The 27,326-nt window shown below is 40.5% G+C and overlaps 1 protein-coding gene across 3 annotated transcripts in view; it reads left to right on the top strand.

Annotated features, from left to right (window-relative positions):
• KCTD20 (potassium channel tetramerization domain containing 20) overlaps nucleotides 1-26,920 on the top strand; it is a 33,565-nt gene extending 6,645 nt beyond the window's left edge. Inside the window, exons 2-9 of one of the 3 annotated variants that reach the window (XM_046639691.1) lie at nucleotides 10,395-10,448; nucleotides 13,389-13,594; nucleotides 15,231-15,372; nucleotides 18,280-18,382; nucleotides 18,746-18,866; nucleotides 20,210-20,407; nucleotides 21,798-21,908; nucleotides 23,254-26,920. In XM_046639691.1, the coding sequence (XP_046495647.1) occupies nucleotides 13,435-13,594; nucleotides 15,231-15,372; nucleotides 18,280-18,382; nucleotides 18,746-18,866; nucleotides 20,210-20,407; nucleotides 21,798-21,908; nucleotides 23,254-23,546 (1,128 nt within the window). In that variant the 5' untranslated portion in view covers nucleotides 10,395-10,448; nucleotides 13,389-13,434 and the 3' untranslated portion in view covers nucleotides 23,547-26,920. Of the gene's footprint in view, nucleotides 1-10,394; nucleotides 10,449-13,388; nucleotides 13,595-15,098; nucleotides 15,373-18,279; nucleotides 18,383-18,745; nucleotides 18,867-20,209; nucleotides 20,408-21,797; nucleotides 21,909-23,253 lie in introns of all 3 variants that reach the window. The other 2 variants (XM_046639690.1, XM_046639692.1) reach the window with 2 other exon arrangements.
• Nucleotides 26,921-27,326: the final 406 nt, after the last annotated feature.

Raw genomic sequence — 27,326 nt, 5'->3', positions numbered from 1 at the left:
TGACATGTTAGTTCTGTTACTAGAGTACTAATCCAGGGGTCTGTCTCCTGAGACCTTCAGATCTTTTTTTGCCATACAAACACCTAGCTCTTTCCTGTAAAATGGCCTACCGTGTTGACTAAAACATTTTTAAAAAATGTTTTAATTACACTGCCTTGTACTGTCCTTTTAAGACATTATTGCTAATAGTATATCCCTTGGATATTTTCTGGAAGTTTCCCATTAAGTAATTTTCAACAGCTATGTATCTCTTCCTGTAGAGAGTTTTAGGTAATAGCAGGCAGAAAAGTGTCCATCACCCTGGAGATTCTATCATATGTTGACTGACTTCTTCTTAGGAGATAAGCTTTGCCTGGTCTATTATGTGCCTTAGATTGTTCTTAGTTTAAAGGTGTCACTAAAGTGATCATAACTAGTTGAATCCAATAGAAAGGTAGAAGCGGGGCCAGCCAAGTGGTTGAGTTCGCACGCTCCGCCTCGGAGGCCTGGGGTTTCACGGCCTGGGGTTTCACCGGTTTGGATCCTGGGCGTGGACATGGCACTGCTCGTCGGGCCATGCTGGGGTGGCATCCCGCTTGCCACAGCTTGGGGGACCCACAACTGAAAACACACAGCTGTGTACTGGGGGGCTTTGGGGAAAAAAAGGAAAAATAAAATCTTTAAAAAAAAGAAAAAAGATAGAAGCACCCTGAGCCAGCCCCGATGGTCCAGCAGTTAAAGTTCAGCATGCTCTGCTTCAGTGGCCTAGGTTCAGTTCCGGGAGCAGAACCACACCACTCATCTGTCAGTAGCCGTCCTGTGGTGGTGGCTCACATAGAAGAACTAGAAGAACTTATAACTATACACAACTATGTACTGGGGCTTTGTTGGGGGGGGATTGGGGGAGGAAGAAAAAAAGAAGACTGGCAATAGATTTTAGCTTAGGGCAAATCTTCCCCTGCAAAAAGAAAGAAAGAAAAAGAAGCACCCTGTGTGAAAATTAATAGAATTTCATCTACCCAATTTTTAGGTAATAAAGTTGAAAGTTATAGTAGAATTTGGTAAGATCTTAATTTGAACTTGGGGAACTCAGATTGTGAAATTAACCTCCATTTGGAGGTAACTGATTTAGAGCTCCTCTCATAGCAACTTTTAAACAGTAAAGGTGCTAGGTGTGCCCATTAGCAGCACAGAAATGTCATATGTCCTGGCCCTAGATCTTGGGCTTAGAATCATAGCTCCACACCTGTGAAACTTAGGTAGAAATAACATTTATAAAGTGCTTAAAATAATATGTAGGACATGATATGTATTAAATCAATAGCTTTTGTCATCTGGACTTAAAATGTAATGTTTGCAGTAATTTGACATATTGAAGAATCTCGACTGATTAATTTGTGATTCTGATGTAAAATGTGTCCTTGAGTAATTGTGTTTAGGTTTGATTATTAGTTTAAGGTTGTAAGAAAACTTTGCTAAGTTTGAAAAGATTATTGCAATGTTTAAGAACTTCTTGAGATACACTAGATTCATAAGTTTAATTTTTTTAGGATTTACTGTAGTTTTTTCAGCACTGAAAGAATTGCTTGGTAGGCAGTTGAAGTGCTAAAACAAGAAAAGAGAGTATTTTAAGATTATAAGTATAGTTTAAAATATTTGATGGAAGTGCCAAATAGGATAGTGGTTATCGGGGATTCAACTATATTGTCATGTTTTATATTTTAAACTGGGTGGTGAATACAAGAGTTTTTATTATGTTGTTCTTTAAATCTTTTTGTTTATAGTATGATAATTTTTAATTAGATAATTTGATAAAGTTGTAAAAGAAACTAAACTGATTGTTGAAGGGCCTTCAGACAGTTACACATTGAACATAAGGTCTCAAGTCTTAATTTAAATTCGAGTAACTATAATGTAGTCTTTTTCTGTGCACTAAAGCTCTTCTTGAGCATAAACTTATATTGACAAAAAGGCACTGAGGGCAGTAAGTTAGGGATCTCAAGGAGAAGAGACAGGAAAATATATCCAGGCAGTTAGAATCTTGTCACTACTGTCATGATGCATTTATCTGCAGGGGATTTCCTGACTTGTATGATGTGGTGGTGACCCTGATCTCTCCCACCCTTTTGCATTAATCCTTCACTCTCACCTGATTGGTTTCCCCCTGCCCCCTTTCATTCCTGCCTGTCTAGAATGCCGTTTCCTCTTTTCTCTATCAAAGTTCTGCCTATTAACATCTACAGAATGGAGTATTAAGCAGCCATTAAAAAGAATGAGGAAGATGTCTAAGCACTCCTATGGAGTGATTTCCAGGATATATTGAAAAGGAAAAATAGCCAACTACAAGACTGGGTATGATATTCCACCTTTTGTGTAAGGAAGAGAGGAATTAAGAATTTATATGTATACACACACATAACAACAAATTAACAAATCTGGTGTCTGTAGGGAATAGATGGGAAAACATTGGAGGGAAAGGGAAGGGAGAGACATTTCTCTGAGCATTCCTTTTTTATAACACTTTAACTTTTGAACCTTGTAAGTATTTTACATGTTCAAAACATAATGAAAAATATGCTCTAATTGAGTATAAAGAGAAACAAATGAACCTAACTTACAGGACATACAGAGAAAAAAATAAAAGAACCTGAATATAGCAGCTGACTATACATCCCTAGTAGGATGTACTTTAAGGACAAAAAGAACTGCCCCCAAAAGACACTTGAACTTAGTAGGCTTACTAATAATAATATTGATGTTATAATTTTGAAACTAGTTTATGAACCAAGATCTTCAAAGTGAGGGAAAAGGTATACTAATATAAAATAAATAAGGAAAAACTATAGTGTTGAATTTGAGTTGAAAACATCGGTATAAACTCATGGTTGTTTTTAAAAAAAAAAATACCCAATTTTCTCTACTGAAATGGCTTAGAAGCAACGGCACCCAGTAGCTATTGAGGACACATAGTACTGAGATCCTGATTTATAAATGCCATTGCCTACTAAAAGGAACAGAGGCTCCAGGGAGAAGTGGCAGATTCCAGGTCTGGGGCAGAGATGGTAAAGGTGAGCTTGGAGAAATCTTGTGCCAGGAAGTAGCCTCGAAAGCCAATAGAATTGTGTAAAAGTGACACAGATGTTTGTTGGCTTGAAGGGAACCCCGCTAGCCATATTTGGGACAATTTGAACCAAAAATCGGGAACAACTTGAAAAAAAATTGATGGTAATAGATTATTATAATACACTAGATTAAAACAAATCTTTGAGTTCATAATGAAACTTGAAAAGACAGAGATAAGGGGAGAGTGAAGAAATAGTTCTATTTCACAGAAGAATGCTAGGCAATAAATGTAGGAGGAATGATAGAATTACAAAGCTATCATTTTGTAGCCCCAAATGTAATAATTGATTCAGGCAAGAATCTAGATGCAAAAACTGCTGGGTGAAAGGTTATTGGGAGATAGGGTGTTACATCTCTATTTACAAGGGGAGATGTATAGTCATCACTTTAACCAAGTGATCAAACTTATCTCCTGTAGTAGGTAACCTGGCATTATATGCCTCTAATGTGATGGCAGTTGGAAGGATACAACTGCCATCCAGGTAGTATTCTTGTAAAAAAAATAAATAAAATAAAATTTGTGTCCAATCGCATGGAAACAATCAGACAAATCCAGAATGTTGGAACTGACCTAGACAGTTTTAAAATTTCAATTTCATGAAAAACAAAACAACCCCAAAAAGTGAGGGTGAATAATATACAAGATTAAAAAATTCAGAACAACCAAATGCAAGGATTGAGCCTTGATTGAATTAAGGATCCAAAAAAAGTCTATAAAAGAAAATGAGGCCAGTTGAGTAAATTTGATGGGGATTATATATTGATGATACGTAATTATCTCTTAGATGTGAAAATGGTACTGTGTGTTTTGTAGGACTGTGTTCTAATTCTTAGAATATGCATGCTGAAGTACGAGGGATGAAGTGTTGTGATATCTGTAACTTTCAAGTGATTCAGAAAACTGTCGGGGCGGGGCGGGTAGAGCGTGAGCACGCACAGGGAGGCAGGACGATCACTGGGAAGTCGGAGGGGCATGTAAGTGTGCAGATGGTAATGATTTTTCAGTTTTGGAAAGTTTCAAAATAACAAGTTCTTACGTTTACCTCAGAGCCCAGCTAAGATTTTGTCTTATGTGAAAACTTCCTTTTCCCAACCACACTAGCTAGAGGTGATTTTTCATGAGTTTTTGTAACTTTTATGTTTGTCTTCTGACCCCCAAACCTGAGTGCGCATGAGAGCTGCCTGAGAAGTTGACTTTTTTAAAAGTTGCAAATCCTAGCCCCACCGTGAGCCTGTGGAGACGACCCTCGGAGGCCAGGCCTGAGGATGTGGAACTACTGGTTTGCACTGCTTATTCTGAATTTATCGCTTGAGTTATCTTTTACATACTTCCCCACCTAACCAGCAGGGCAGCTTCAGACCAACCCTGGAAAGTGTTGCTCAGTCCTTTGTGTCCCTCGGTGCCGGCACACAGTGCACATGCCTTCCACACAGAAGATGTTTGGTAAATACATACTGACTATATGTGTCAACTGATTTGTTGATAATCTGAAGAGATTACCAGGAACTTCTCTACAGTTTTGAGAGATTAAAAAAGAAACCCAGCTGATAAAGGTGCTTAGTTGGTACAAAAGATCCATTAGAAAGCTGTGTAATTTTTAGTTCTAAAACTACAGGTTTGGTTTACAGAAATAACATGTTTGTTATCAGTAAATGTTTTGAATTAACAGTTAAACAGTGGTATCATAATTGAGTTTTATTAACTCTGCAAATTGATATATTCAGAATCCTGTACTTATTCTCTATAAAAATACAGATACCCTGCAATATAAATAGAGGGTTGTTGGTATTGCAGGTGAGAGCAGGGATGCTGTGGTGGCTAGGTATTAATGCAAGAAAGGAGAAACAAGTAGAGATTTTTAAAAAGTAAAGTTTTTGTATATGATTTTTGTAAGCTTGAAGCGAGTTTAATATAAATAACAACAGCTAACATTTTTTCAGTGTTTACCATACCCCAGAGACTGTGCTTTATCTCAAGTATTTGTAACCCCTAAACAGTTCTTCCAGATAGTTAGTTTTATTCTTAATTTGCAGATGAGAAAATTGAGGCTCAGAGAAATTAGCCATGTGCCCAGCCTCACACAGCTAGGAAGCACTGGAATCGAGAACCAAACTAGGCAGGCTGGTTCCAGAGCGCTTGCTGGGAAATAGGGGGCAGGATAGCTTCTGGTGAAGTAGAGCTTCCCTTAATTTGAGACCGTGTGTGGAAACGGTACGGTAAATGGGGAAATATTTTATAGCGTCAGTTCTTTGAAAAGAAAAAGAAACAAAAGAGAAAGTGGCTCGGGCAAGGGAATTGAGCTTTACCAGAGATTAATTCTACAATTGCTTAGGCTCACAGGCAGAGTATAGAAGAAAGGCATGTGTATAAACCTTGACCAGTCTTCAGGAAATACCACATCACGAGAAGTCCTTTTTCTGCACAGAAGTCTTCCAGTATAGCTGCAGTGTTAATCTAGACAACGTAATCTATCTTTAAAGTATATAACATGTTAATGTGTATTAAAATAGCTGAGTAAACTTGTTTTACTTTTTGAATTAAAAATTTGATTAAACACTGTCTCTTAATGATAAACAGCAAAATTGCTCTAGTATGAATAGTTTCAGTTATCCACACATATTTTTGTTAATATTGCATTGGGATGAGTTATGAAAGTAATATTTTTAGGTAAAGCAAATTTTTCCTTCTATATAATAGGAGAACAAAAAAGCTACATTCTGGGTAATAAACTGATGCAGGGAGTCTGAATCTGTGCAACTGCCATCTTCATTAACTTTGATGTTCTCTGAAACTTATCACAGTAATTCTAAACTAATAAAACTAATAATAAAATGAGTGTTACTCATTGCAGAAAAAAATATAAATGAGTGGTTAAGATATAATTTTAAAGATCAGAAGAAAAAATTCCCCTGTTGACAACTTAAAAATACCTACCATTTTGGACAAGTGACATAGAAAACCAATGGCAAGATTGTTAAATTAAAATCATATGACATTTTCACAGAAATAGATGAGTCAGTGAAACAGAGTTTAAAAACCAGACCAAGCGTATATTGTACGTTAGTATTTGATAAAGGTGACATCTCAAATCAGTGTGGAAAAATGGACTCTTCAGAATATTTTGTTAAGGCAGTTAGCTGTTTAACTGTTTAAATTTTGTTAGATCCATACCTTGTGCTATATGACAAAATAAATTCTATATGTGTTAAAGATTAAATGTAAAAAAAAACCACCCTGTGAAATTGGTTGAGTAAAATTTGGTACAACCATGTAATAGAATATCATGTACCATTGAAAATGATGTAGGAGTATGATTATTGACATACAACCAAGTTCATGGTATGTTGAGACTACAACATGGTATTTATAGCAGAATTTCAGATTGTAAAAGAAAAAAAGATAGATTTATGTATTTATGCTTAGGAAAGCGTGGAAGAGGAATTAATGGGTGATTTTTGTCTTTTCGCTATCTTCTGCCAGGAACAATGAGCATGTACTACCCAGTGCAGGATTATTGTTTGTCTTTGTTTTTTAAAATTCCTCGGGAGTAAAAGAGCTAAAGAAAGGACAGCTTGGTAGGAGAAGGGGAAGATACAGTATTTTCCTGAGGGAAAAATGGAAAGACAGAGAAGGTTGGGTGCAAATGAAAAGTGAGGCAGCTGAGGCAAAAAGTAATTCAAAGAACTTCAAAAGCAGTACAGTGTATCATTTCACTAAATCAAAAAGAAAAAGGTGGCTGAAATCTGTAGAACCATTCAGAAGGTAAAGAGTACATTCAGAAGTGGAGAATGAGGATGCTGAGTTTCAAGAGCCGAATGAATGTAACTAAGCAGCTCTGTAAGAGAGGTTCACATACCCAGCTTTAGCTCTTGCTTTTGCAGGGTGCGTGATGCTTTTTTTTTTTTTTTTTTTGAGGAAGATTAGTCCTGAGCTAACATCCACTGCCAGTCTTCCTCTTTTTGCTGAGGAAGACTGGCCCTGAGCTAACATCTGTGCTCATCTTCCTCTACTTTATACGTGGGACGCCTACCACAGCATGGCTTGACAAGCGCTGCCATGTCCGCACCCGGGATCCAAACTGGCGAACCCCAGGACGCCAAAGCAGAACGTGTGAACTTAACCTCTGCGCCATCCGGCCAGCCCTGTGCATTATGCTTTTTGAGGGTTTTTTCGTACATCTCATTTGAGAAGGGGTTGTCTAACTTGGTAGTGACAGATACCATCCCATTTTTATGGATGAAAACACAGAAACTTAAAGGACATTTTCTTGGTGACATGGCTAGTTAATAACAAAGCCAGAGCCAAAACCTGCTTTGCTTCAGTCTAGTGGGTGGTCTTCTCATCATACCGTGTTGTCATCTCACTGGCTTCCAGGAGATGTGAGCAAGTCGTGGGAAACATCTGGTGATTCTAGTCAAGCCTGACAAACTGGCTCTGAGTAAGTCACTGCTCTTACCTAGTATCTACCCAGCTTGGACACTACCCACCCAAAACTTTTAAGGCTCTCAAAGGTGAGATTTTGGAAGTGTTGATAAAAATGAATGTTTTTAAATGACCACATTAAAACGAGCTATCATATTTCACTTATCAGATTGGCAAAGATGAGGAACATTGAAACCCTGAGTGTTAGCAAGGGTTCTAGAGAATGGAGACTCCGTGTGCTGGAAGGAGTGTAGTGAATTGGTATATTTATAGAGGACAGTCTGGCAGTACATATGAAAACTTGAAAATTGACCTTTTTCCATAGCAACTTTCCTTCTATGAGTTTATTCCAAGGATATAATGGAGTAGATGCCCAAAGATATGTGTGCAAAGATTTGACAACTTTGTTGATTTTTAAAGTGTTTACATCTTTTTATATTGACTGAATTTTTCTCAATGAGCACATACTGCTTTTATAAGCAGTAAGACACTAAGAATGCTATTTTTAATTATGGAAAAACATAACCATTTTATCAAGGATTCTTGCATTGCTACCATAACTCCCACTTGATAAGAACTGCAGCCCTAGTGACCCTGGAAGCTACTGGTTTTCTCTTTCATTGCTGACAGACAATAGAAGGAATAACTTCTAGAATCTGTAATGGAGGAAAGGAAGATGGTTTGGGAGACGCAGTGTGATTGGATGGAAAGAATATGGGAATCTGAGGACCTGGGTTTGGAATCTGTCTTTTCCCCTTAGCTAGAGTTGTGATTTGGGGCAAGTTGCTAACCTCTCTAATGCTTGATTTTTTTTTCCCCCCAGCAGTAAAGTGTGGATAATTAAAGCATCTCTACTGGAGTTGTTTCAGTATCAAATGAGATTAGGTTTGTAAAGGTCTTTGTAGATTCTGGTTCGAGAATAATAACAATAATCAACATTTCTCAGGTGGTATGTGCCAGGCATTGTACTTTAAATGGATTACCTCATTTAATCCTCATGTCAGCCTTGTGTGCTTAATGATTATTATCCTCTCTTACAAGTGAGGAAGCTGAGACACGGAGAGACTTAGGAACCTGCCATGGCTGCACTCATAAAGGGTAGAGCCGTAATGGAAGATGATACTTGGGGAGAGATGTAGCAAGAGATCTCTGAGAAGTATTCCTGTCTCACCAGTCGGCCAGCGTTGTTTGAGGAAGACAGCAAGAGCGTGGGAAGGGAGGACCCAGTGAAAATAACTTACTAACAAGTGTCTCTTTCTTTGCTGATTTAAACAGCTAAATTATTATGCATTTGGGGACATTGTAGGAAAACAAGATTTAGAAATATTAAGAATAGAGTTTATATGGGCTTAATACTGGCATGGTTTTATTCAATATTTTTAGAAATAATCTGGAAAAAGGAAAACCAGGAAGCCTTAAATAGAAGACGTTTCTTCTGAGATTGGAACAGTAGAGTAGCACATACAAAGGGAGTAAACAGAACCATGACAGAAAAGCTTCCGTGGAGTTGGTTTAAAAAATGTGTACGCAGAGTACATTCTGAAGATGGGCCTCTTAGCCGTCAGTTAACAATATCCTAGAAAGTGATCTTGTAGACATTTTAGATTGTATCTGTCAGTCAATTTCCATTTTTTATCTGTCTATCATTTTAAATTGTCTCTCCGTCCACCCTCACCCTCTTTTAACCTTCAATACCCAGAAATCCCAGGTATCACCAGAGAGCATACGTGAAGCAAAACAGAAAACCTGTTCCCCTTTCATAGGGAACATGAGCAGAGTTCTCGTTACTGTGCATTAAGAAAAAAGCCTAATGGAACCAGACGAAAGTCAATGACAGGGCATTAAAAAGGTTAAAGAAATGTCATGGTTTTCACATAAGAACAGACTGAAAGGACTGGGATTTGTCAGTAGAGAATGAAGGTTTGGCAAAGATGTAATTACTTTCTAAATTTAACTATGGAGTAAGGATGAAGGGTAGATTGGTCTCTTTACCAAATTCTGTGGCATCCTACCTCATCTTCACCACCCAGCTCTTACAGAGAGGAGGCATGGTCCTGAAGTCAAAAAGGACACTGCCTTTTAAAAGATCATACCTTGTAACACTGACAGTCTGAAATCATTATGATTTTGAGTTACATCCATGCCCTGAACCCCATTCAAACTAGATTTTAAAAATCTGAATAGTTCAATGGCAAGATATTGAAGTTGATGGAATACTGATCCGTGTAATTGTCTTGTTTTCTTCAGAAATAATTGATGAGAGGAAATTGCAAGTAAGAAGAAAAGACTTAGACTTATTATCCAGAGGCTATTTTGGATTAATACTCAAGATGGTTATGTTCTAGGGAGAAATCAGTCTGTCCTTTTTTTAGGCATAAGGAATATGTGGAGATAATTCTACCAGCAAAGATTGTGTGTAAATTTTCCAAGGTGGGGAAATGATGATGCTAAATGGTTTTGCTATTCCAGGTCAGCAAGATCAAGACTTAACAAAATATGGGTCTTCATGGGAAGCCTGTGAAATAAATAATAAAAAATATATTTGTGTAGCTATTTAGAGTGTATAAAAATGCTTTCACATACTGTATGGAAGTGAAGCTTGAGCTGGCTTGCTGATGTGTTCTTTGCTTCACAGCTATGCAGTCGGAGTTCCATGATTAATATATTCTAACTCCTAGTTCTTTTCTCAAGGAGTCTCTTTAGTTACTGTTAGCTGTGCCCGGGGTGTCATGATCCTTTGGTTCTTCTTCTTGTACACTGCTGTGACTTTTAGGACTGCATTAGCCAAAATAGTTTTGTAGCAATAGAGAATTGTATTGTTGAAGTGCTTTGCTTATTTCTTTCTTTCTTTTTTTTTTCTTTTCCTTAGATCTGTTCTGAGGACCAAGATTCATTTGGGGGATGGTTACAGAATTGAACCATGGTAGGCAATGAAAATATACATTCAAAGTTGAATGAAACATCCATCCTGGAAGGGGAGTAGACCCTTACTATTATATTTAAACTGACTGGCTGCTTTGGTGTATGTCGAATAATTTGGTGTCAGTTTATTTTTTAGGTGTCATAGGTCAAGAGAGTTTTGTTCTATCATTCTAGGATTATAGAGGAATTAGTTCATAAGGGACTTTGGGAAATGTTGGATTAGGTGACAGTGTGTGCCATTAAGCATTAATGCTGAGACAGTTTCTTAAAGAGTTCTGATGCCAAATCCATTTGGGAAAACTCTGCAAACTGGGTTCTGTCTTGGAGTTTCATAGTACACTCTGACCTTGTTCATTGAAGCATTGTTTGTAAAGGTAAAGTTAGAAACGACCTAAATATTCATAGATAGGTGAGTGGGATCCTAGAATATTATACAGCAGTTAAAAAGGAGTGAACTAGATCTTGATCTTCCAACGTGGATGGATCTCAACATTTATAAAAACATTACAGAATGAGAATGATGCATGTAGTATATCATTTTTTTTAAACTATCTGCTTTTACAAGTATATGTGTATAGTATAAATGCATTTTTTTAAAGTCTAAAAGGATTCATACCAAGCAAGTAGTGATAGTTACTTGGAAAAGTGACTGGGATTGGAGGTGACAGTCAAAGGGTCCTCGTTAAGAAGGGAAATAATTCATGTATAATTTATAATAAAAGTTAACTAAATACAAATAAAATGCCTCTTAAATGCTCAACGAGTTCTTTTCCTTCATTGGAGATGTCTACCTTGCTAAGTTCCAGGTATATCTTTCTATTTATTAATTTACTGTATGCAAGTTAAACTGATTTTTGAGCCCTGGTACAATAGACTAGGAAGAAAGTGTCTTCATTCTATTCCATTATAATGAAACTATTTCTCCTACATTATCAGGAATTAAGGAAGTAACTTATACAGTCTAGTTTGTGCAAATTCTCAAGAGAGAGGCGTATTCAAGCTTAGTGTGTTTTGGTCCAAGAGGTCTTTAGGAGAGCAACAAAGAGAAATTTGAACTTGGTTCTTGACCAGCTAATGAAGAGTTGAGAAGCAGCCGCTGCAGGTTGAGTGAAACATAGTTCAAAACCAAATAAAGATGCAGACCCCCTTTTGGTCTTTCTGGTGTTGATAATGCTTTTTCCAGTTCCATGGATCTTCTTTTTTATCCTGTTCTGTAGACCTGATTTTGACATCTGAATCAAACTTAAGGGCAGTGGTGGGTCTATTCGACTTTACCAGTCACCAGGGATCAATTTTTAAGTGGCTGCATTTTTTGTGTAAATATGTTTTTTCTTTAGGAAAGGGTAATCCTGAAAACACTGTAGCCACACATTAAGTTTTCCATCAGAGCATTCACTTTATTCCCTCAATTTCTCTGACGTTGTAAGAGCCATTGTCTGAAAATAAAAGATTTCATCTTCTCAAAGTGTCTCTTCTTTAAAATAATTTGTTTTCAGGCACACATATTGACTCATCTTTTTCAAAGTGGTCATTTTTATATTTCGTCCAAGTTAAAACAGTGACTAACTGACCAATCAACTTTATGCTCAAAAATGTATTAATACAGATTATGAAGGGATTCAAAGTTTAATTCACATTGCAAATGTTTATTGACACCTCTACATCAGAGTATTATGTTAAAACATGTTACTGCTAAGAGCAGTAAATGAGTGAATCAGTAAATTAGTGATCTAATTTTCTAAAACGGTGTTAGCAGGCAATTCATACGCATAAAAATTGCTGGTGAGGAAAGATGATTCTGCCACCAGAACACCAAGTGGAAATCAGTACAGTGTAAACTGTGAAAGTGCTAAGCAGAGTGACCTTCAGGAATGTTTTCAGTGTTGGGCAGCCCCCAGGGATGGCAGGGCTGCAGGGCACGATTACCTGGAAAAAAGGTGTGAAGTCTCCTGCATGGTGCCTCCATTCTGCCTTCCCAGATACCTTGCTCCTGGCAGTCACTGAGCAGGTATTGTTCATCATGAGCATGCACTGCTTGCGGGAAAGTTAGCCTTACAGCTAGTGACATCTTGGTGTGATGCATATATATTTTGTGTGTGTGAGGAAGATTGACCCTGAGCTAACATCTCTTGCCAATCTTCCTCTTTTTGCTTGAGGAAGATTGTTGCTGAGCTGACACCTGTGCCAGTCTTCTCTGTTTTATGTGGGATGCTGCCACAGCATAGCTTGATGAACAGTGCTTGGTCCATACCCGGGATCCGAACCTGCAAACCCTGGGACGCTGAAGCGGAACGCGTGAACTTAACCACTATGCCACCGGGCCAGTCCCAATCTTGGTGTGATTTTGAGGTGGGGGTTAGGGGTTGGGCATAAGGTACAGAAAGTGAAAGAGAGAACTTACAAAGGAGAACTTGAGCACTAGAAGTCAGATTTTGCTTTTTTTAGGGTAGGTTACTTCTAGTCTCAACTCTTAAACTAGCATTATGGTTGCGATTGTTTTTCATTTTCTAGTGCTTGTTGCAGGAGTGTATGTGTCTCAGTTTTTAAAAATATAAGGGCAGGTTTTCTTTAGTTGACCAGTTGGACTCTTCCCTTCCCTCCTTTGTGTCTCTGTGGTATAAACACCACCAAATTACTGCACCACCACTTAATATGTAGAATTGATTGTGAATGTGGCCAGAGTCAGTGAATTTGATATCTGTTTATGGATAAAGCTTAAAATTATTCCCTAGTAAGTTTATCAATGTTCTTAGTGATTTGGTAAATAGAATTTAAACCAGCCCAATTCTTCTCACTAAAAAATCACAGAAATGCTTAAGATGTCATTTCTTCTCAGAACAAGAATGAGAGCTGTCGCTTCTCTAGTTCAGCGTTCATGCCATGGAAGTCCCTGGAAGCTGTTTTGAGAGAGTTCTAAACCATGCGTATTCCTGTCTTCCAGGACTTCTTTCTGATCAAGCAGACAGTTCAGGATACAGAGTCCAAGGATGAACGTTCACTGTGGCAGTGAGAGTGACAGGTTCCTGCGGCCAGAGGCCAGCTGCCTGATGGATGAAACCTCAGCTGCAGCCCAAGAAAAAGAAACAAATAATCTGACTTCTTCTGGTCTTCAAACCCTTGCTTATCCTCTAGGTCCCAGGAATGATGGTATGGTGATTAGATAGTGACTTAATTTACAGGGACGACACCTGAGCATCCACTCCACCCAGAAGGCAAAAATGTTCTTAATCTAAATAAAATATCCAGTTAATTGGCTTAGCTTACATATCACAATTATAGAAAGCTGATCATCACAGAAAATCTCCACTTACCCCATCAGTGTAGGACATCGAACTTGGCAATAATAGTGTAAGAAAGAGTGGAGTCAGAAGACAGATTCAGATTGTAGCTCTGCTGCTGCCCAGCTGTAAGCTGGATGAGATCCTTCATCTTTCTAGCCCTGCTTTCTTCATCTAGAGAACAGGGCTAGTAATATGCTTCCTACCTCACTGGGCGGGAAGGTTATTAACTTAATGGATGTGAAGGCTCTTGATAAACAATAATAATAGCAATTACCATTTATTGAGTATTCACTCTGCTAGGAACTTTACGTGCATGTTTTAGATCAAGTGTGGCAAGCTGTGGCCAAATCTGGACTGCGTGTTTTTGTAAATAAAATTTTGAAATACAGCCGTCATGCCCTTGTGTTTACATTTTGGCTGTAGCTGCTTTCCTGCCACAAAGGCAGAGACTGACCCACAAAGCCCCAAGTACTTACTTTCTGGCCCTTTACAGCAAGTTTGCCCATCTCTGCTCAGTTTAATCCTCCCTTGACAGTGGAGGAAACTGATGCTTCCACAGCTTCGGTAACTCGCTCACGTTCACCCTGCTGGGAGGTAGGGGACTGGGGTTGAACCCGTGTCTTTCTGAACCGAGAGGGGCTGGTATTTTGTGTATGTCAGCTGACAGAACCGCAGAGTGATACCCCTCTCAGTGCACCATGAGGGGAGTTGGTGCCAAGAGTCTTCCTGCTCACCCACGGGAGCAGGCGGAACCCTCGGGGCCTTCAGGAATCCACCCAGTTTAATTGCTTCATTGCAGTTAAAATGAAAAGCATTCTAAACTACTGGATTAGTGATTTCAGAAGCTGTGGGATGTGCATCCTATGTAGGTTTTTGGTCTAGATCTTGGTTTCCTTGTTTTTTTTTTTGGAAGTAAATGGGAAAAAAATTGAGTGTACTCTAGCTACAACTTGTTTGGTTATCTGCGTGCCCAAAATCAGACTCATTTCCCCAGGTCATGGGCAGTAATCACATTCATGGATTATTGTATACAAACTTAAAATGCAAGAGGGGTGGAGTGAGACGTTTATTTGCAGCCTTGTGAGGAAAGAAGAATACTACATTTTATTTTACAGTGTGGGTGTTACTGCCTTTATTCCCCCTCAACACACACGCAATAGAAAAAAGCGCAGGGGATCCAATATGAGTCTCTAGTTTGTAGTTTTTCTTTACTTGCTCTAGGCAAGAATTTTTGTCTGGGAACACCTAAAAGTTTGGGGTTTTTGTTTGTTTAATGTTTTTTGATGTTTTTTAAAGAAGACATGGTTTGTTTTTCCCCCCCAATGCTTTTTGCTGTCAAGTTATTTTGGTTGGTTTATCTGATCTTTTAGACCTTTCACTCGACCCTGCATCTCAGCCAGCAAATCTTCAGTTCCCGCACGTAATGCCACTTCCCGAAGACATCAAAGGCTCTTGCTTCCAGAGTGGGAATAAGCGTAACCATGACCCCTTTCTTGCTCCAGAACGATTTGGAAACAGCACTGTGGGCTTTGGCAGTAATGTTCATTCCCAGGCACCAGAGAAAGTGACTCTTCTCGTAGATGGCACACGTTTTGTTGTGAATCCACAAATTTTCACTGCTCATCCAGATACCATGTTGGGAAGGTAATAGACGATAATTTCCTTCGAAACTCACTTTGTTCCCTATGAATAGAAATACCTGCTGTTGGATGTTAGCTCAGGGCCAATCTTCCTCACCAAAAAATAAATAAATAAAAAGAAATTATTAAAAAAAAGAAATACCTGCCATTTATCTTACATTAGATTTCAGAATAGAAAACATTGCATTGCTTATTTTTCTGCCTTTATACTTTTGTGAGACATGGAGAGCAAGCTGGTAAAAGCCTTATATGTGTTGGTGACTTTTTTGGGGGGAGTACTTACTTTATTTACAATACCAGTATACTGAAACGAGCCCCCACAAAAGGGGGTGCCATCAGTTAGAACTATGGAGAATAATCTGCTGAATCTCATTCCCTATTCCTCTATAAACTCACTCGAAAACAGAAGTCAGATTCTTTCTTTCTTTTATCCACAATTTGTATAACCTCAGAAAAAGTAATGTTTTCTGAGTTCCACGGGTCAAAGATACTAGGATAAGGTGAGCTCTAAAGTGTGGTTTTCTTTTTTTTTTTTTTTTTGGTCTTTTGTCTTTTAATAAACAGACAAATGTTCCACATGACACAAGAACAAAGCCATTTTACTGAAAAGCATTTTGCCTGCCATCTCTGCCAGTTATGCTTGGCAGTAGGTGTTATGCTGTCATTTTCTGATGCCGCCATCACAGCTCAAGTTTTCTGAAACTGAATCTTTATATCTGACTGTTTTGTCGTTTCCTGATTGCTCTCTGTTCTTCATATTCTGTGGTGCTCCAGACAATAGTCTTATCCTTGTCTCACCCTCTCCTGCCCCTGGCTTTTTGGGATTAGAGTTTAGGACATGGAAAGAGCCTACTGAGCAGGAGCACTGTCCAGGAAGTACTCCTCGAGCCTGGCTGGGAGTCAGGAGATCCTCCTCCTGGCCAACCGTAGACCTTAACATGAGGAAGAGCAAATTGGGATAACAGTAAAATAATAATAATAATATGGGTGTGAATACACAAACAAATTTGGTCTTTGAGGATTTTTATCTACTTAGAAGTAGATTTTATTTTATTTAAAGACCTAACCTCACTCAAGACTTTGAACTAATTTGAACTGAAGTAGAAATCAGAATGGGCCACACTGATTTGTTGAATTTTAAGTTATGATGGAATCCAGCTATTTTATGTATATATTTGAACATATACATACAAATTCATGATGAACCATTTTTAACCAGACCCAAACCTATATATTTCTCAGACATCTAAATTAAGATTAAACTAAAACATTAAAATATTTTTCAAATTGGCCCTATATTTTACCAGACTTGACTTCCTCAATCTTGATATCACCACCACTATTGCCACTCCCCACAAAAAATTGTTCCTTGGGGCTGGCTGGCTGTTTGAGATAGGTTGCCTCTGGTAGTAATCAAGAGAAGAAAGGCCAGCATTTTCTGGGTGATAGATTCTTGAGTGACACTGGTTCTTTGAATTTAGGACTGGATTTTCCCATGAAGAAAGTCTGATTCTTTATCTAGGTGGTTCGTCAGCTGAGGTTATGAATTCTGAGAGTTACTTGGGTTTGTTGCATCCTGTGGCTACTACATACGGTGTTCATAAGCCTAGCCAGTAAGCTTAAAATGTAGACCGCTAGTCACAAGGGGGACAAGCTGCAAAACTGAGAATGGATTAATGCACATCCATGCCACTACTAGATAAATAACTCTGAGCTTAGGTCCTCCTCATGATAGATGGGGGCATTATATTTATGGCACGTTATTCACTACTTTCATTCATAACTGTCTTAGCTAGACTTCAACTAGAATATTCCAGAAAAATGTCAGCATTCTTTGAAGACTACCTTTATCAGGATAGATTTCTTATGTATGGTGTAGTGAGTTGGAAAGCATGTGCTGTGGAGTCTTTTTCAGATCTCTGAAAAGCAGCCAATTCAGGGTGGAAGAGAACAGTTTTGGACAGTTGAACAGCAGGCCTTCCCAGCAGGTTAAGGAAGGAAATGGCAGTGAGCCCCCCGGGAATTCCAGTCAAGCTGGCTGAAGATGCCGACTCCCTGCTCTGTCCTTGCTGGCTTCCCATTCCACGACTCATTCACAGAAGTGTGATGGGAGTTGTTGAAGTCATGGGGCCAGCTTTACTGAAGGGGATCTGAGAAAAGGGAAGAAGGATGGACAAAGATGAGTAAGAAAAGCCAGACCTCCGCCCTGTGCCCTCGTGACCTCTGAGTTCATGCCCAGAGCAGGCCTCTCTGAACTGTGTCAAACTGCTGATGAGCCTAGTTCCCACCCTCCTTTTCCACTTGACTCGAAATGCTCATCATTAGAATTACTCTTTGGATGAAGAAGGGCTTTTTTTCCAGAACTCCGCCATCAAAACGTACTAGGAAAGGGACAGCATTACCATATCTGCACCTACTAATACAGATTCATCTATCAGGTTAGATGTTGAAAAGCAAAACCCAGAAATAGCACTGGCAGACTGGAGAGGTAAATGTTGGTGGAGGAGGGGAAAGGAATAGGAAAGGGCAGGAGCACCGGCCATGCTGTCTTCCTGGGCTGCCGGTGTGGGGGCAGGTTCCTGGGCAGTGGGGAGGCCGTGAGAGGCAACGCTCACTCCAGAGATTTCCCAAGGCAACTCTGCAGATGCTGTCTGACTTCATTTGCTGTCACAGCAGCTCAGTACAGGTGAGCTTGAGGACTTGCTCCTTCATCCCTCCTTGCACTCAAATGCTGAAAGCAACTGCTGCCCCCTTTTCCTAAGACTTGAGCGTGCCTTACAGGGGTTGGGTCCCTATAACTAACACTGTGAGAGTGGAGTGGAGCCTTCCAGAATGAGGTGAAGAAAGGAGAAGTCTCATTTGTGAAGAATCCTGCTAGAGAAGGTCACGTCGTTGCCTGGGTGTCTTTCAGGATGTTTGGACCAGGAAGAGAGTACAACTTCACGCGGCCCAACGAGAAGGGGGAGTATGAGATTGCTGAAGGAATCAGTGCAGCTGTGTTTCGAACGGTGCTGGTGTGTAGTCGCCTTCATGTTACATCCTCCCCAGGCCCGTGCAGAGTCAGAGCCTTGAGAGTCCCATCAAACTGTTACTGTCTCGAGGGTCTCCGGTTTCCAGTTACTGCCTTTCCCTCTTGATGTTCTATTCCTGTGCCTTTTACATCCTTCTTTGTGTGAGCCCAGTCAGGTATCACGTTGTCATGATTATTAAACATGTCAGGATACCAGGGGCCACTCTGCCGTCCCATGAATCAGCCAACTTGGCGATAGTTCTAGTGACTCATCACTTGGACAAAACCAGGAATGAATAGGGGGTTGAAGAGGTAATGTTTGAATCTTGTTCTTTGCCTACATTTCTTCTTCCTAATCTATTTACAGGATTATTACAAAACTGGTATCATCAATTGTCCTGATGGCATCTCTATCCCAGACCTTAGAGACACGTGCGATTATCTCTGCATTAACTTTGACTTCAACACTATCCGATGTCAGGATCTGAGTGAGTACAGGAACAGCTGCCAGCTGCATTCGAACAGCTAAACTTTGAGTTGCCTTGGAATTGAGTGATATTTTTATTACTAAACAGAGTCAAGTGTGGGTTGAAAATCATCTGAGGGCAGAGATGTGATACTAACTTATTCCCTCTCTTGCTTCAGAGCACTCTGTGAGGAAGTGGAGTAAACAAAAGAGAACGTGTAGTGGGTTCTAAATCTAGCTTGACCAGGAGTCACCCAGCAAACTGCTTCCTCTCTTGGGACCTTGGTGTCTCAACTCTTTAACCAGTAAGGATACTGATTCTCAGCTGTGAGGGAGGGCTCACTAGTAAAGTCAAACAGCACAAACTGGCTGGGTTCTTACAGGTTATTTTTATCGTTATTATTAACTTAGTGTCCCTAAGTGCTTTATAGATGTGGGCTTGCTTAAGTCTTACAACAGTTAACCCTGAAAGATAGGTGAACACCTCATTTAACAAATGAGAAAACTGAGAAGTTAGTTTTCCGAAGCTCTAAGCATGAAAGCTGGGATTAGAACTAATTGTCTGACTATAAACTCCATGCTCTTATCATTGCCTAGGCTTCCTGGAATTATTTTCAGAATTATTCTTTGAACTTGATGGTGCATTCCCTGCATATTCCATGAAGTGCTGCGGACTTGTGCTTTTTATACTGGGTCTGGTACACACGTAGGGCAAGTCCTTTGGTGTTGCCAAACTTCAGGTTATTCCTCTTCTGTGGTATTCTGACTCCATGAAATTGGGGCCAGAGCATCTTCAGAAGAGGTACTACAAAGAGTCATCCCCAAATGATGGTCTGTCTCTTGTAGGATTAATGTTTATGGTCTGACCCTGTGTGTCCAACAAAACCTCCATTGATCAGAATGCTCAGGGATTGTAAACCATGAAGAAAGTGAAGAGTGGTGGAATGTGAAACATGTCTAACAAAATCAGCTGAATTGTGGCCTTGGAGCTGGAAACAACCCCTGTTTTTTTTTTTTTAAGATTTTGGTTTTTTTCCTTTTTCCCCCCAAAGCCCCCTGGTACATAGTTGTATATTCTTCGTGTGGGTTCTTCTAGTTGTGGCATGTGGGACACTGCCTCAGCGTGGTTTGATGAGCAGTGCCATGTCCGCGCCCAGGATTCAAACCAACGAAACCCTGGGCCGCCTGCAGCAGAGAGCGCGAACTTAACCACTTGGCTACGGGGCCAGCCCCCAATCTCTGCCTTTAAATGGGCTCCTTCTGTGGACCTTATCAGTGATAACAGCTGTTATCTCAGGGTCTTTTTCACACCAGGAATAGAGGCATTGGCAAAGACGATGTTCACCTGCATTCTCTCTCCCGCAGGTGCTTTACTGCATGAACTGTCTAACGACGGTGCTCACAAGCAGTTTGATCACTACCTCGAAGAGCTGATCCTGCCCATCATGGTGGGCTGTGCCAAGAAGGGCGAGCGCGAGTGCCATATCGTTGTGCTGACAGATGAGGATTCTGTGGACTGGGATGAAGACCACCCCCCACCCATGGGGGAGGAATATTCCCAAAGTAGGAGCCCCCTCATGGTATAGATCTTTTCAGCAAAAACATGCTGCCCAGAGGCTCGGATCTACTAACTAGATCCTAGAACCAATATGAAGATCACTGTGGAGCTGGTGGTGAGCACACTCACCTGGGTGATCAAGTCAGTCTAGTGATGCAGGTCTAACTGCCGTGCTGGGGACCTCCACTGCCACCCCTGGTGTCCAGTACTCAGTACTGAGGCAGCACATTACATGGTGGAGTCCTTCTGCCCTCCATTTGTTTCATTTTTAAATCCTTTTGAATTGTTAATAATTAAAAATTTTAAAAGTACAAAAGGATATACATTGAAAAGTCTTGTTCCCACGCCTGCCTCATCTACCTAGTTTTCCTCCTGTTTCTTTTATATCCTTCCGGATGTATTCACTGCACGTACGTAAGCAATTACATACGTGCTTTTTCCTTTCTTTTCAAGTGAGACCATATTATACAGACTGTTCTATACCATAAAGCTTCCATGATCATTTTTATGGCTGTATAGTATTCCATTGCATGAGTGTGCCATGATTGATTTAACCAGCCCTGTTGATGGACATTTAAGCTATAAATTATAAATGATGCTGTCATGAATATCCTTTTAAACAGTCTTTTCACACATGTATATCTCTATATAATAATATTCCTAGAAATGGAATTTCTACATCAAAAGCTTTGTGCTTTTATAATTTTGGTAGATGTTGCCGAATTATCCTCCATAATTTAGGTTGAGCCAATTTACACTCATAAACCAATGTATGACAGGTTTGTCTCCCATACCCTCACCAAACGCTGTTTTGCTAAACTTTTATCTTTGCCACTCTGATATGTAAAAAACAGCATTTGAGTTTTAATTTGCATTTCTCATTTCATGAATGAAACTGAACCTTTTAATTTTTAAGAGCCATTTTAATTTCCTTTTCTGTTAACTGTATTCATGTCTTTTGTCTGTTAGAAAATTGTATTGTTAGTCTTTTAAAAACTTTGTGATTTGTGAAAGCTATTTGTTACTCCTCTCTGTTTATCAAGGAAATTAGCCCTTTGTAGTATGAGTTTGCAAATATTTTTCCCAGTTGATTATTTGCCATTTTTAGCTTTGTTATTGGTGGTTTTGGCTAAGTAGAGACGTATTTTTATGTAGCCGAGGGTGTCAGTTTTTCTTTTATGGCTTCTAGGTTTTATGTCATACCCAGAAAGGCCTTCCCCACCTTGAGACTGTAAGTTTCTCATATGGTGTTTGCTTATGGTTATTACTTAACATTTAGTCTGTGATCCATCTGGACTGTTTTGGCATCAGAGTCAGATGTACCTTTCATTTTGGTAGCTGTCTCCTCCATCTTGTGGAGATCTTGCTCTGACTAATACCAGACTTTTTTTCTAGTTCTTTACAGCTCTAAGCTCTACAGATTCTTCAAGTACATTGAGAATCGGGATGTCGCCAAAACAGTGTTAAAGGAGCGGGGCCTGAAAAACATTCGCATTGGAATTGAAGGTAAAACATATCCCAGTCAGTCTTCAGCTTGCACGGCTTTATGGACTAGGTTGGATCTATGACCACAGCTTATGGCCTTCAAACTCAGCTTCCAGGAGACCTAGAGAACAGGCACACATGGAAACAATCTTCCTACCCAAGTTTGAAGGATTCCTATTTTTTTTTGTTTGACCTTACATTTCCTTTTCATTTTATTTCTGGTTGAAAATGCTTTAAAGCAGCTGTAGGAATAAGTTCCAGTTTACTGCCTCAGGATGAAGAGCACTGAGGGCTAAGGACATTGGTGGGTAAATGTTGCACGGCTCATGGAGCCACTAAGTGGGAGGGCCATGCCACCAACAATCTTGGTGAAGATCTTCCTGGGATCTGGAAGGGCCCATCTGAAAACTATAGCTTGGAGACTCCGAATTTAAGTTTATTCCACTACATACCTTTGAGGAATATCTGGATGTATGGACAGAACCTTAAACTATCTTGAGCAATGGCTTCCAACCTGTGGTCTCCACGGAAGGGTCTTGGAAACTGATTCTTGGAGAGTGCTGAAGCCATCCTGGTCTTCCCTCCATGGGTCTTTGACTTTTGTGTTTTGCTATTCTTGCTGTCTCAGTCTTGCCCACGAAACCCATCTAACTTAGGTTGGAATTTAAAGTTGGAAGAGATTTTTGAGATCATCCATTAAACCTCTTTCTACTGTGTCCCTCCCTTGTGTCTTTGGAAACCCCACAGACAGGGTGATAGGGATCACTCCATTTCCCAGAGCAGCCCATCAGACTCTTCTACCATGAGAACATTCGTCATGAATCTAGTAGATAACTGCCTCCCTCTTCTGTCTTCCTTCTGGCTCTAGCTGTGAAGTTACTCTGAATAAGATTTCTCCCATTTCCATGTGACAGCCTTTCTGATGTTTTAGGCAGCATCTCTGTTTTTTTCTTTAGGATAAACCAGTCCACATTTCCTTAACTACTTCTCATACAGTATGCCCTCTGAGCAGTGGATCTAGAGGACTGGAGTAGCTCTGCGCCAGCAGGATTTTTGTTCCCGTATTGTGGCCAGCGTCTAAAGGCTTCTGAAATTAATAAGCCTTTCTCTCCCCCTTCCATTAGAAGGGATAGAATTTCTGTTCCTTCCCTTCTAGGGACAAGACCCCTTAACCTGAGCAGGAGGGAAGCGAGCGTGTAGGTGGTTGGGGTGGGAGGGCATGGTCAGAGCCTGGGCACTTTCCCAGTAGGTTTCACACATAGTCTTTGGATTTGGGAGGAAATTGATGTGGTTAGGAAGGAGAAAGTATGGAAGCCAGAGTGAGCAATTTGCTGGAGTCCTGAGAACGGCCTTTTTCCTGTTTCAGGTTACCCTACCTGTAAAGAAAAAATTAAGAGAAGACCTGGTGGCCGATCTGAAGTAATCTATAATTATGTGCAGCGCCCCTTTATCCAGATGTCGTGGGAAAAGGAAGAAGGAAAGAGTCGCCATGTGGATTTCCAGTGTGTTCGAAGCAAATCCCTCACTAATCTGGTAGCTGCTGGAGAAGACGTCTTAGAGGACCAGGAGATACTAATGTACCACCCACCCCAAGTGGATGAACTTGACCGGCTAAATGCCCCACTTTCTCAGATGGCCTCTAATGACTTTCAGGATTAGGGCCAGTTGTGGGTTCACCCCTCTTCAGAGGTTTTCTGTCTGGGAGGCCCACAGCCAGTGCTCCCTGTGGTTTGTCTCACCCTGAGTAGGAGACATGCTTCTCCCTCATCCTTTCTCTTTCTCCCATAATCAACGTGTGTCCTTTTCAGTCAGTCTGTGCCTCTGGCAGGGGATGAAAGCACTCACTGGTAATTAAGCTACCAGCTTTACAGCAGCCTTGGTAACTTGAAAAATTTGGGTCTGGTGCTGTTCACTGAGTCTTTGCATTACTGCAAAAGCAGGAAAGGAAGTCAGGACTCCTCTTGCCTCATGCTCAGCAAAGCAATCCTCATCCTTGACACTTTGTTCCTGGCTTTGTTTTGTTTTGTTTTGTTTTGTACCAGGCAAATTACTGAGCAAAGGGACCAAACTTAAAAGACAATCTCTGTCTTCTGCAAACAGGCACTAATGGGATGCTCATTAGAGGTTAATGAAGATGCCATTCCTGGTGGCCCGTGTGCCCAGATTGCACCTGGGAAGAACTGGGCCCTCATTCAAAATGTGCAAAAGGAACTTTGTAAGAGCTTCAGTTCAGTTCTGTTTTTCATTAATGCAGTGAACAATCCAACCACACAGAGAGATTCTCTGACAGGAGGGATAGTGGCATAACAATGTTTAGGAAACCTTTTTAGCTTCAAGGTTTTTGAGCCTAAACAAATTGATTATTCATTTGGAATGAAACTTAGAACTGAAGTAGAACTCTCTAAATCAGGCCACTTTGATTATCCTGGCTCGGAATCTAGTATGAAGCCACAGGTCTTCACCCTAGGGCAGCACGTTGCTGTGGGTATCGCTGGGAGACGACAGATACAGCTTAAAGGCATTCCAGATGTGGGCAGAAGTTTCTCACAAGTGCTCAGTTTCTCAGTAGACTTGTAATAAGAGCTCCAGGGAGGAGGGGGCATTTGGGGTGAAGCTGGGTGGGGAAACATCACCTGCTCAGGTTTTGTCCCCATGCAGAATTTTTCTTTGTATATTCTTTTCATACTGTGGAATTTTTTTGCATATCAGGCTATTTCAGTTTTTGAAATAGCCTATCAGCTGCTCACACTGGGTAAGGAAACCGTACTAATGTCATCCCCAAAGGAAGGAGGAGTTGAAGGGAGATTAGGCCTAGTAATTTTGTTTGCTCTTCAGCTATGGATTAACAATGCATGATGATGACAACCCAGAACACACTCCCAGTCCCCCCAGTACTGATGACCTTCCCTGATGTCCCATGGCTATTAACAGCAGAGCAAAATTTAGTCTAGAGCCAGGTGTAAGTGTCTTGGGATTATCTCCCATTTTGTGGTAGAGCTTGGCCTTCCAGGTACCTACCCAGAGCATTTACTCATCACAGATTATGAAGAGGCACATAGTTTCCTTCAAGTTCTTTAAGATGAGAACATGACTGTTTTCTTAAATTCCATTCCCGTAAGATACTATAAGGCAAGCTACTTGATTCCATTTTATGACTGCCCTAGTCACAATCCTCCAAAGGTAAAGTCAGATGGGTAATGAAAGCTGTTCTTTGCAGGCTTGAACAAGGGTTCTTAAGTGTGTTCTCCGTGCGTGTGAACAGCATCACAGTGGAAATCAATGCTCTGTTCCTTATGCAGAAAAAGCCCTAGTAAGGAGTTAAACTGAGCCAATTCCCACGTGCAGAGTTCTTCTGATTACCATTGGCATCCATTTGTAAGGCTGATGGCCAGGGTTAAGGTTTAGGGTTATTTTGTAGCCAGAGGGTAGTTTTATTTCTGTGAAACTAATTGGCTCATATTTGAGGTCAGGTTTGGCTTTGAGCTTACCTACATTCATACATTCAACTAGCAGTTGACCAGTCCAGGTGATTATTTAATGGTGCTTCCTCTATGCTTTTCAGTTGACTCCCATGCCATCACAAAGGAAATTTGAATTAACTATGTAGTCTCTGACAAGTATGTGTAACTTCTGTTATACAGCTTGCATACTGTTAACATTCAAGTGTAAACATGCTCCAGCTAACACTCTAAAACTCACTAGTCCTTGCTTAGGTCAAAAGCCAGGTATGAAAGTATGGCATGTAATTAACAAGTTGTTCTGTGTGATTAATTTCCTCAGGCTGTCAAGAACTGGGTCTTTTTTCCTTCCAAATTGGGTCAACATGCTTTTGGCCCCAAACCTTGGAGTTTGAGTGAGCTGGGAATCTGTAGAGGTAAATGTGCCAGTGTCACCAGGTGGTGTGTCTGAGGAAGAAGCTGGCCCACAGGTTCCTTCCGGTGGAGAGGGAGGTTTCTTCTGCACCCCATGCCCTCCCAGCCTGCACTCAGCATCACTGTGATTGGGTGGTTCCCTTCAGCCACAGCTGCTCTGTCCCCAGGGCCAGGACATTCCGCAATGGCAGGACCTCAGTCCTCGCAGGGACAAGGGCTGGATTGTGCCCATTCCCTTCAGAGTCAGTTACTGGCCAGATGGGCAAGAGGTGTTTCTAATAAAAAAGCTGGAACTCAGGTCTGGTGTTTTTTCTAAGTGCCTAAAAAGTAAGCCAGGCTGCTTATACAGAAACATTTTCACAGGAAAATGGTTTTAACTCAGGCTGTCTTACTCAGAGGTGTCTCAGCAAGCCAAGATGAACCTGAATTTGAGGTTTAGAATCTGAGTGTGTGTCTGCATCCTGTCACGTATAGTTCCTTAGGAAACACTGCCACTGAGGAGCTGGAGAGCAGCAAGGAGATGGCGTCACAGTGTCTCGTGAGATTACTTACTGGTTTCCCCAGCATGGAGGAAAGGTGTTAAAAGGATGATAGCTAAAGGGTAAGGAAACTAGAAAGTAGTTGTATTTACTGCACAATATGCAATAGCCAATATTATTTTAAACTAAATTCCAGGAGAACTGTGATACCTGATGTATAGAGGTCTATGAAAGTATTGTGGAGTAAGCCTGGGAAGGGGGAATATATTTTCAGATAGTGTCCCAACGGGTCCTTGTCTAAGTAAAATCAGAGCACAGGCTTTAACTCAAATTGTCAAAATGTGATGTGGAGGCTTTTTAATCAAGTGCCAATAGAAAGTTAAGAATCAGGGGGTATTAGTAATTTATTCAATGCCACTTCTTGCCATCGTTTTGAAATTGTTCAAATGGGCATAGTGAGTTCAGAAAGCAAACCTGACGCCTTCATGGGAGATGGAGCCACATTCGCGCTGTGGGTGGGATCACCTGCAGGAGAACGTTACATTTCTCAAAGGCAAAATGCTTGCAGGTTTTGCCCCTTTACTTTGTATTGACTTTTAAAGTTGCACTTGTTCACCTACCAGTGTTTACGGAAACCTATGTTTGGGATGCTTTTTCTATAATAATAAAATATTATCATTTGCGTCCATGTTGTTTTTTAGCAGAAAATAAAATTGGAAGTCAAGATGTTAAAAGGGACTGAAAGGAGTAGCAGCCAGACTGCCCAGAACAGAGCCTCCTCCTTTCCCGTGGGGCTGGCCTCGAGCCTGCCTGTGCTTTTCCCACCCTGCTGTTTCTTTAGAGCTCACAGGTTCCAGAGCCCTAATGGCCTGCTTTCTCAAGTTTCTGGTTAACTTGCATTTAAGACCCCTTCAACCCTCAAATCCAACTAAGTAGGACCTCACAAAGCCAAATGTAAATGTGAAGGGTAAGAGGACTCACCAACTTCTGTGTTCTAGTTTTGTTTTAAAGCAAGTGAGGAACCATGGCAGGAAGGAAAGGCAGGGGAGACAGCAGGGTGGAGTCCAGGCAGGCCGCTGCTGTGGAGC

The sequence above is a fragment of the Equus quagga genome, chromosome 15 (assembly GCF_021613505.1).
Source record: "Equus quagga isolate Etosha38 chromosome 15, UCLA_HA_Equagga_1.0, whole genome shotgun sequence".
Lineage (NCBI taxonomy): Eukaryota > Metazoa > Chordata > Mammalia > Perissodactyla > Equidae > Equus > Equus quagga.
The sequence above is the reverse complement of the archived record's forward strand: the minus strand, read 5'-3'. Positions and strand labels throughout refer to the sequence as shown.